Source organism: Cyprinus carpio, chromosome A8 (genome assembly GCF_018340385.1).
Source record: "Cyprinus carpio isolate SPL01 chromosome A8, ASM1834038v1, whole genome shotgun sequence".
Lineage (NCBI taxonomy): Eukaryota > Metazoa > Chordata > Actinopteri > Cypriniformes > Cyprinidae > Cyprinus > Cyprinus carpio.
In genome coordinates, this window is record NC_056579.1 from 21,677,327 (window position 1) to 21,688,737 (window position 11,411).

The following is an 11,411-nucleotide window of genomic DNA, read 5'->3' on the forward strand; positions in this document are numbered from 1 at the left end:
ATTATACCATATTGTTGGTAGGTTCTCATCATCTTGGGCAAACCACTTCTGCAACGTATCTTCTGGCAGAATTCCCTTTTTTTCTCCTGGTGAGGTCAAGCATGAATAACTAATAGAATAGAGGTATTTAAGATGAATTTTGAACATTTAAATATACAGAAATAATTTGACCATTAAAATGTATTGCCAAAATGCGACAGGCCTTTAATACAAAATGCAGCTTCTTACAGGCAATATAGAAAATGTTCATCAGGTTATATCTTTTGCAGCTTAGTTAAAATAATAAATGCAATATTTATCTGGGGTGCAAAACGGAAATGATATATATTCAAATATTGATCCAGAAACTCATCTACATACTGCTGAAATCTGCCGAAAGCTAAACAGGCATTCTGAATGTATACGTTGGCATTATTGTCTTGAATTATGCATCGATATGGCCCTTAATGTCAGAATTGTGTACACAAGTAAGTTTGTACTTCTTAACCTCTCTGAAAAAGAGAATATTACATATTAGATTTCTGGGAGGAGAGTGTAATTGTTGAGTTATATCAGTTTCTGTAATATCGAGATCTGTTCAAGTTCCCTCCTCACCTCTTTTTTTTTTTCAGAATTATCTTCATTTCTGAAGCACACATGGTATGAGAAGTATTGTTTTAAAAATAGGAATACATACAAAAACAGCTTCTGGCTTAATTTCTTCATGTTGTTTTCTTTTTCCCCCTTTCTTTCTGTGCCAAGACACATCAGAATGCAGGGCCAAACTGCAGCAGTAAAAATAGCGAAGCAGTTCTCACAGATCAGATACGATACCCGACGGAATTGTGTGCTTGCATGTGTGCGTTTCTTCAGTTTGAAGAGAACATTCTAAGTTAGGAGCTGCGTTATGGAATGCAAAGGAAATTCATCTGATGATTAGAATGTGCCGGAGTCATGCTAATGTAAAACACAATATCTGTCATAACTCTGATTTTGTTAGCTACAACAAGTAAAAGTCTTCCTCATAAAGTTCTGTGAAGCAACAAGCAATCGTGACCTCCGGAAAACTTGTGTGTGTGTGTGTGTGTGTTTGTGTTTGAGCATGCTTGCATGCACCTGTATATCTGTGCTAAGTGCTTCCATGTCCATATTTTCCATTTTTATACGTAAACGGCAGAGTCAGTTTCACTAGAATAGCCAAAAATGAATTGCTGTGACCATGTGAGTACAGTATCAGCAAAACTAGCTCGATATTAGCCCTCCCCACCTGTTATAATCAAGAGCTTTGCGAGCCTTTTCACTCAGTGCTTTAGTATGATACGAAGCAGCCTGTTTTTGGGGCAAATGGATATCGTGACGAGTCTCACAACTCAACTCCCCCCCCCGCTCCGTCATGGTCTCAGCATGACTGTTCACTGTCCGGCTTTGGATCAGAGCCAGGATGAACAGCCTTGTTTGTGCCAAACCGGGTTGCAGGCTTGGCTGCCCTGGAACAATATGCACAGAGGACAGCACAGAGATGTAAATGTGGCCCTAGTCAGCTCTGAAGCAGGCCCTGTTTCACAACACTGATTCACTGTTGTTTACCTGATTATTGTGCTCCCTGTCACCCTCTCATTATGGGCGGTCATTAAAGACTGAGAGTAAACATTCAGCATTGGCCCATGATGCTGTCCACTGCGCTGTACATGATCAGTGACTCATCTCCTCTACAAAAAAAACACAACAGGAAGAAGAAAGTCATCTTTACTGATGCTCCCCCATTCTCATAACGTTTATGGTTTATAGTGTGCAAGTAAATGCTTTGTTGTGTGGCCGATATTTTGGTATCCATATGCGTTTTCTACAGGACTATATCTCTTACTGCATGTCTTGCATGTCTCTTATCAGATGGAGGCACTTAGAGTTGTTTGTGGTCACTTTTATGGATCTGAGGGACACAAGCGTGGGATTTAGCTCACTAGAAGAACGGATGTTTTGATACGTTTTTACCTCCTGTTACTTCCATTGCCTTATAGTAAGGCCCAGTGGTAAAATCTCTTAATTGTTCACAGAATTAATTGATGTTATCCTTTTGTGGAGAGGAAATGTTCACTTGGCTTCTCATTTTGTTGTAAAATTTAATGTTTACCAGTTGATGCGTACTTGAATACACACCTGAATAAAATACAACAGAATCCATTGTCTTTTTTTGTGTGTTGTTCATGTGTAAAACAAACAAATATGTCAACCACCTGAAAAAAAGAATAATAATAATAATAAACTACCTAAATTTGAAGGTATGGGTGGTAAAAAAAAAAAAAATGGAATAAGACTGGATTAATTATTAAAACTTTTAGATACCGTTATGATTATAGTTATCATCCTTAATGTCAATGTGCATTAAGACATATATAAATTAGATTTATTTCATAACTTTTTTTTTAGTAGCAACGTAGCAATGATTTTAACAAACATCAGAGATATCAAACATTTCCTATTAAATTATGATCTTAAGTACTCAGGTTACAAAGTTCACGCAAAGTTCAAATTAAACCTTACCTGAGAACTCAATTAACTTTCTAGAGCGTTAAAAGAGCGAACTGTTAGTGGGATTTTGCTCTGGGTAAAGCCCTTTGAATGTATTCGACAATAAATACTGCTGAACATAAACCCTTACCGGAAAAAAAATCTGGTATCATTACAATATTTTGGTTTGCTTTATAAACGCGGTGTGTGTGAACGTCTGGTACCTGTTGCGCGGCTGCAGTTTGACCTCTCCGCTTGCCGTAGTTTAAATCCTCTCGACCTCTGACTTGCAGTAAACTTATCCACTTCCTGCTCGCCGTCCCAGTCTTAATAGACTGAAAAGGCGATGTGTTTGAAGGAAAGGGATTCTATTTCGATTGATTTGGGCTGAACTTGAGCACAAGATGAGCTGGTATGTATCACAACACTTAATGTGGGTTAATAACGCGTTTGTTTTCAGACGGCGTGAAGTGTGGCGGACTGCGTTTCAAAACACAGGGAGCTGCGTAACACCTAGACTGCATTCAGAGCGTTCGAATGCAGCGGACATGCTGACTAGTTAGTCAAGGGAGCGAGCTTTCGACACACCGCCGGCGACTGGCTACTGAGCTCGCGAGGGACCAATTTAACCGTGTCTGTGGTCACAAATGAGTTTAAACGTTACATAAACACTTAAAAACTTTTATACATTCTGTATTCTCTCGCTATAATATTATTTCGCTTGTTAGCCCACAGCTCTTTCCCTAGTTACAGTAGCTAAGTTAGCTCACAAGCCATCGGAGGCACGATGTTTACACTCTGATTTATCAATGTATCACTTTCTACAATATGTTCATAGCTTATACCTATGAATATAGGTTATTTTGTTCTCAAACCACTTCAATTCTATAAGAGTATTCTATTTATTAAATGTAGGCACCCAATGATATGTGTATGTCTTAATGTATGAATAATTTATAATGGATTTGGCAGAGATTGTGCGTTTCAGTCGATTTACATTTACAGTATTATTATGTATTCTTGTTTTAGAGATTAGTATTCTTGCTTTGATCTGAAGAACTTCTAATGTAACAGTAGCAGCTCAAGAAACCCTGTGTCTCCAGATAACAAGAGGGTTCTCTGCTGAGGGGTGTTCAGAGAACCATGGAAGAACCTGTATTTAAGTGTAGTTCCCTTCGTCAGTCTCCGAGTCTGTCTTTTTACCCGATTCCAGGAAACTAGAGACTTGTGAGCATTTGTTTTAGGCTGAACACAATGGACCGCTGTCGACTTGTGTAGTTTTGCCCTGTCAGTTTGTTATGCTTTCATCAAGATGTAAGAGAACTCGGGAAAGACATTGCCATTAAACTATAAAGGTTTGGCCGATTTGTTTGTAGATAACATAATTTGCTGTGCTGCTCCAACAAATGCAAAAGGGATTTTGTGAGAATTTCTTATTTTGTTCTTCTATCATGTGATTCGTGTTGTTTTATTGTAGTCTTTGTGGCCACTACAGTAACAGTTGAAAGCTAGCGTTCAGAATTATGAGGATACTACGGGTTTAACAGTTCAGATTACTCAAGGTTTGGTTTGTATCACGGTTTCAGAGTCACGGTTACGGTATGGTACAGTTCGGTATGTGCTATGTGTAGGGAAAAACGGACTATACTGTCAAATCCAAATAAAGAAAATAAGAACAAATAATTTAACTACAAGTAACAGCACAAATAAATACAATAGAGCAAAGATACAAATTAAATAAACAGTGCTTTTCATTAGCTTTTAGGTACAGGAATTGAATAAAGTAATCAAATGTAAAATAACATTGCATATTTGACTGTATAAATTAAACATTAATCCATATTAAAGTTACAAAAGCTATTCAGTCAAGAGCAGTGAGTACTTTCCTTGTTTTTTTTGTTGTTTAATTAACATTAAGAAAGTAACATTCTAGTTCACTGATACCGTATGTTCAGCTGATGGTCACACCAGACACTGGACCCCCGAATACAGTAAAACTGCACATTTTAGAGCGGCTTTTTATTGTGGCCAGCCTAAGGTACACCTGTGCAATAATCATGCTGTCTAATCAGCATCTTGATATGCCACACCTGTGAGGTGGATCGATTATCTCGGCAAAAGAGGAGTGCTCACTAACACAGATTTAGACAGATCTGTGAACAATATTTGAGAGAAATCTGCCTTTTGTGTACATAGAAAAAGTCTTATATCTTTGAGTTCAGCTCATGAAAAATGGGGACAAAAACAAAAGTGTTGCGTTTATAATTTTGTTCAGTGTATATAAAAAGTCTTAATTCGCCCTTCCACAAATTAAGGCCTAAAAAGGTCTTAAATCGAAGCATTAAATTAGATGTACATTGAACATAACAAGTCTTGCTTTCTGAGAAATTGAACAAAATTAAGTGAGTTTGTGCTTAAACATGAACAAACATCTGTCAGCGAGGTGTGAGAAGTTTGAACAAAGTTTTCTGAGCCCATTATTAGCTGTTATTTGTTTTCGTTTTAATCATACACTTCTTTTGATCAGTTTCTCATAAAACAAGACTTCTTTTGACATTTTGCTTCTCAATTAAATGTATCTTGATTTAAGAATCTTTGGACGTTTGCATTGGAAAGCGAACATCAGTTTTTTTTTGCAGTGTGATCAGAAGGTACAGTAAAAGTTATAAGCTTTTTTTAATTAAATAAATTAAAAAGAAATGGAGATCTGGTGAAAGATGTATTTTCAAACTTTGAGGCATTGCAAATATAAGACATCTACATTTAAATATCATATTATTGACGTGTTCCGTTCAATTTATTACTTAAATTTTATTTACTTAGTCATAAATGTACCTTCATAAAACCTGCAGAAACCCTGAATACAAGAAATAGATCAATTTCCATTGCATGCTGACTTTAAATAGTCATGTCATAGCTTAATTGCACTGCTAGCAGCAAAGCTGACTTAGTTTGTTAAGGTCACAGTTTTCATTGACCAAACTAGAGAGATCTGCTGCATGCAAAAATTAGAAAATGTCACAGTTCATAAAGTTCATGGCTGAAACGATTCAGCTTTTTTAACAACACAGAACGTCAAAACGTCATTCTTTGTCCAGTCCAAAGCAGAGAGGGCGACTGCTTTTCTGGCTTTCCTTTTTGACGTATTAAACTTTCTACTATTTGCATTGTCAGAGGTTCAACTTCGGAAACTGAATCGGCGTCACAGGGCCCTACTGAAAGGTCAGCGGCCAGCAGAGGATGCTTCCACTCTAGTACGCTTAGTGTTGGGGTGAAGGCCCGAATGAGCCGGTGGTGAAAGGATCCTTTATGAACCATGCTGACCCGCTGCATTCATGCAGGGCCTCTTTCTAGATAGTGACGTGGTCGCTCTGACACCGGGGTCGCTGTGACAACAGTTGCCATCAACCGAGTCTCTGTACTTGTTGTAGATAAGATCCGGGTGTAAAACTGCCGTCCCGACAGATAGAGCATCCATTAGCTGGCTTCTCCACACGGGCTGCTGTGTAGCGTGAGTCAAGTTTGCCTGTTCTCGGCGTAATTTTTGCTGCGTGTCTGAACAAAGCTTTGTTCGCGCTTCTATCACTAGCGCGTCTGTGATCATGCTAATAGTGTAAGGTTTGGATTTCAGAACAGGGCACTTTTCATTAATTGGTTTATCTGTGAATGGAGAGGATTTTGTTTGTTGACATGAAAGCAACAGGAATCATTTAGTCTTCCTCAGTATCTCTACAGAATTATCAGCAGTAACATAATATGTTATTTTAATTCTAAAGGTCATTTTGGTTAGCCAATAGTTGTCTACGTCTACGACCTCCTTTTTCAGATGAAACTATGAATCTGGGATTTGGGGTGTCAACTATAAAACATTTTAGATTCATTCTGTGGCAGTTCTGTGGGTTCTTCAGTGTGACTTGGATGTTTGATACATAATGATTTTAATTAATTTGTATTAGTTTCTGTGTGCTTAATGACTCTTTCCATTTGGGACCTGTACCTGTATTGTGAGGTATTCTGAGGTCTTACTTTTACATTTAATCACAAATCGTTTGCATTAGTTGAATATATACTCCACTGGTATCACTTGCACAATTTCTTATTTTCAGTCTCTAATGTACCATCCAATCGTCTTGTATCTCAGACAGTAAAATATGAGTTCATTCATTATTTTTTTTCATATAATATTTAAGCTATTTTAACTACAGTATGAGTATTATTACTTGCATCTTAAAGTGGCACAAATGTTTTTAGTGGTCAACATTTGGCAGCTGTCCTCATCCATCCCAAACATCCATCAATTCATCCATCCATCCCTAACATCCATCCATCCATCCATCCCAAACACATCCATCTATCCCAAACATCCATCCCAAAACAAAATTACCCAATATTGAGTATGTGCTCTCCATTGGGAACAACAAGTTTTTATAAATATTCAGTCCCCCCCAAAAAAGCCTTTAGTCCAGTATGACCTGTGACTTAAAATGAGATTGATAGACCTGTTCTTGTGTTACATTTTCTGAGGCTGTGCATTTGTTAATTGTAACTTTCCATCAATTTATACCTGAACTCTGAAGTAGCTGCATGTCTTGTTGTGACAGGTTTGTCTTGTTTGTTCTCTGTTTTAGCTTGAAATGGATCTTACAATATAACCAGATATGACACCATAAATTGTGTCAGTCTTCCTTGTTAATCTTGAGTTTCCTGACCAGCCACTACAGTGAAACACACACATTTTTCGCTTTGCCAGGCTGAAAGATCCCGCCCACAGTGAAAACTCAATGGTCCATAATTCTGCTCTACATAGTATATTAGGCATCAGATATGTTCTGTTGGTTTGACATTTCTTTCACCTCATAGCTGTATTTCAATGTCAGTAGGGCAGTGTTAGAGAGTATTTTTTCAACTATATAAACTTGCATTGAGTTGTACAGTTTTAATTACAGTTTCTAAATTTTCAAAACTAAAACAAAACATTACCAAAAATACTCTGACAGTGGCCATCATGTGACAGTTATCTCTTCAGACAGCAGCTGATGTCCATGGTTTCTACACTGAGTTTGGATGGTCTACACTGTAATTAACAGATTAAAATGGAAGGTTAATTACCGCTCATTATGTCTTGTTTTGATGTCCAAAAGGCGCCATTGGTTGACATAATAAACTCAGTATTTAGCAGCAGAAGCAGCATCCCTGTAATATCATGCACAAATTTGCAAACCAAGTTCCTGCAATAAACCCTTGGTATTTTCCCATAATTCTTTAAATGTCTCTGATGTCAGATTACTCAAAAATTTGATTATAAAAGCATATATAGAAAGATTTTTTTTTTTTATGTACAAACCCGATTCCAAAAAAGTTGGGACACTGTACAAATTGTGAGTAAAAAGGAATGGAATAATTTACAAATCTCATAAACTTATATTTTATTCACAGTAGAATATAGATAATATATCAGATGTTGAAAGTGAGACATTTTGAAATGTCATGCCAAATATTGGCTCATTTTGGATTTCATGAGAGATACACATTCCAAAAAAGTTGGGACAGGTAGCAATAAGAGGCTGGAAAAGTTAAATGTACATATAAGGAACAGCTGGAGGACCGATTTGCAACTTATTAGGACAATTGGCAACATGATTGGGTATAAAAAGAGCCTCTCAGAGTGGCAGTGTCTCTCAGAAGTCAAGATGGGCAGAGGATCACCAATTCCCCCAATGCTGTGGCGAAAAATAGTGGAGCAATATCAGAAAGGAGTTTCTCAGAGAAAAATTGCAAAGAGTTTGAAGTTATCATCATCTACAGTGCATAATATCATCCAGAGATTCAGAGAATCTGGAACAATCTCTGTGCGTAAGGGTCAAGGCCGGAAATGGCACTGCATCACATACAGGAATGCTACTGTAATGGAAATCACAACATGGGCTCAGGAATACTTCCAGAAAACATTGTCGGTGAACACAATCCACCGTGCCATTCGCCGTTGCCGGCTAAAAACTCTATAGGTCAAAAAAGAAGCCATATCTAAACATGATTCAGAAGCGGAGGCGTTTTCTCTGGGCCAAGGCTCATTTAAAATGGACTGTGGCAAAGTGGAAAACTGTTCTGTGGTCAGACGAATCAAAATTTGAAGTTCTTTTTGGAAAACTGGGACATCATGTCATCCGGACTAAAGAGGACAAGGATAACCCAAGTTGTTATCAGCGCTCAGTTCAGAAGCCTGCATCTCTGATGGTATGGGGTTGCATGAGTGCGTGTGGCATGGGCAGCTCACACATCTTGAAAGGCACCATCAATGCTGAAAGGTATATTCAAGTTCTAGAACAACATATGCTCCCATCCAGACGTCGTCTCTTTCATTTTCCAACATGACAATGCCAGACCACATATTGCATCAATTACAACATCATGGCTGCGTAGAAGAAGGATCCGGGTACTGAAATGGCCAGCCTGCAGTCCAGATCTTTCACCCATAGAAAACATTTGGTGCATCATAAAGAGGAAGATGTGACAAAGAAGACCTAAGACAGTTGAGCAACTAGAAGCCTGTATTAGACAAGAATGGGACAACATTCCTATTCCTAAACTTGAGCAACTTGTCTCCTCAGTCCCAATTTGTACATAATTTGTACATAAACAATTTGTACAATTTGTAAATGTCCCAACTTTTTTGGAATCGGGTTTGTATTAAAGGGGTCATATGATGCTGCTAAAAAGAACATTATTTTGTGTATTTGGTGTAATGCAATGCGTTTATGCAGTTTAAGTTTCAAAAAACACATTATTTTCCATATAATGTACATTATTGTTTTTCCTTTATGCCCCGCCTTCTGAAACGCACGATTTTTACAAAGCTCATCGTTCTGAAAAAGCGAGTTGTGCTCTGAATGGCCAGTTATCCAGTGCATTGTGATTGGCCAAATGCCTCAAGCATGTGATGGAAATGTTACGCCTCTTAACATAATGTGATGCTGTCTCCCAGGCCAGCAGCACAAGACTCGTGCACATCCCATCATCGGTTCTCTTTAAGCAGTTCAGTCAATGTACTGTTAGGAGTAACTGAATAACTCGGGATATTGGTTTATTTCATGTCAGAGGGAGTGTAAGGCACGTTTATAAACCGAATAATTTAAGTAATTTGTGGATTAGTGCATACTGGAGACTCAAACCATTTCAAACAATTCAGTTTGATTTGGTGAACTGGTTAAATAGAAAGATTTGAGGCATTTGTTGCATCCAGTGGGGACATAATTACTGATTATGACCTGTACTGTCTTTTTAAAGGGAAGTCGTGGCCTAATGGTTAGAGAGTATAACTCCTAACCCTAAGGTTGTGGGTTCGAGTCTCAGGCCGGCAATACCACGACTGAGGTGACCTTGAGCAAGGCACCGAACCCCCGACTGCTCCCCGGGCATCGCAGCATAATTGGCTGCCCACTGCTCTGGGTGTGTGTTCGCGGTGTGTGTGTGTTCACTGCTGTGTGTGTGCACTTTGGATGGGTTAAATGCAGACCACCAATTCTGAGTATGGGTCACCATACTTGGCTGTATGTCACGTCACTTTCTTTGTCACTTTTTACACATTTAATTGCGTATCGCGCTGCATAAACATAAAACCATGTCTGCATTTGTGATCTGAGGGTGCTTTTACACTAGCACTTTTGGTGCACACCCGGGTTCGATTGACGTCAGAGTTCGGTTCATTTGGATGATGTGAACGCTGTCTTCCGAACTTGGGTGCGCACCAGCGAACCGTACCCAAGTCAGCTTAAAAAGGGTGGTCTGGGGTACGGTTCATGTGAACTCCTGTACGGTTCGCTGCTGATGTGAACGCAGTCGTACCAAATCGCGGAAGTGAACCGCTATTTATGATGTATTATTTGAAAAAAATGTTTTTTTTGTGTGTGTTTCACTCACTTTCCTGACAGGCGTGACTGACGCGCTGCAAGCAGAGAGTTGTATGTCTAATTTCTGTTTGCCTTCAGCGTTCTGTTTGCCTTCTTGCAACTTTACAGATCTTCTTTATGCACCAAGAGCTTGTAACACTCCAAAGAGAGAAAAATTTAAATTGCATCATATGACCCCTTTAATTATTATTATTTTTTGGTAACACTTAATTCTCACTATTAATTAGTTCCTTATTAGCATGCAACCCAATACCTAAACTTAACAACTTCTTTACTAACTATGAATAAGAAGCAAATTAGGAATTGAGAAGATTGACAAATGCCTGCTTGCTTTTACAGAACTAAGCAGTTTATTGTCCAGGAATGCACCTAAAGCCATGAAATTCATATTGGCTGAATTAACAATTATAAGACACTAATAAGTCTGTTAATATTATACATTTAAATAGACATTATTCCAGCTTTTTCCTTCTTTCTTTTTATATGACCTCTTCAAGAGCATGAGATCGGATATTAAGGCCTGACCACTTACTTAAATAAGAGTGTATGGTAAAAATGGCCTTGTATGCGAAGAACGTTCACTGCAGATTCCCACAGTACAAAATCATCCCACTGAATTTCTTCCTTCCTGTCAGAACCTTGACATCCTGACTTATAGCAGCCTGCGTAAACTACCTCACATGTTGAATTAATTTATATCATATATAATTATAATTAGCTTTTATTTTTATATTTTCTGTACTCACTTAAATTGTAGTTGTAGTAATTGTTGTGACTTTGTTTTAATGTCTATGTAGTATTTATTAGTTTTTATTTATTATTTTTAGTTACTTAGTATTCCACCCCCCCCCCCCATATGATTTAACTTTTATTTCTAGTAACTAAATGTTTTTATCAATTTAGTGTTGCCTAACGATATGTTGTTTGTATGCAGATTTTCTGTGTATGCATGGTTATTAAATGAGAACCAATGAGCAGCCATAGTGAACAAAAATACATGTTCTTTGAGTGTCAAAT

At 38.0% G+C, this 11,411-nt stretch overlaps 1 protein-coding gene and 1 long non-coding RNA gene across 3 annotated transcripts in view; one reads left to right on the forward strand and one right to left on the reverse strand.

Moving 5' to 3' along the window:
* Positions 1-1,566: 1,566 nt before the first annotated feature.
* On the reverse strand, positions 1,567-2,826 carry LOC122145957. Of its 2 annotated transcripts, none has more exons than XR_006160687.1 (2): positions 2,712-2,826; positions 1,567-1,688 (listed from the first exon to the last, which is right to left on the reverse strand). It is a non-coding gene; the product is annotated as an uncharacterized LOC122145957 (long non-coding RNA). The 2 variants fall into 2 exon arrangements; XR_006160688.1 differs by lacking the exon at positions 2,712-2,826 and adding an exon at positions 2,521-2,701.
* LOC109072874 (bridging integrator 3-like) overlaps positions 2,750-11,411 on the forward strand; it is a 51,542-nt gene continuing 42,880 nt past the window's right edge. Inside the window, exon 1 of the mRNA XM_042762787.1 lies at positions 2,750-2,899. Within this exon, the coding sequence (XP_042618721.1) occupies positions 2,892-2,899 (8 nt within the window). The 5' untranslated portion in view covers positions 2,750-2,891. The remainder of the gene's footprint in view (positions 2,900-11,411) is intronic.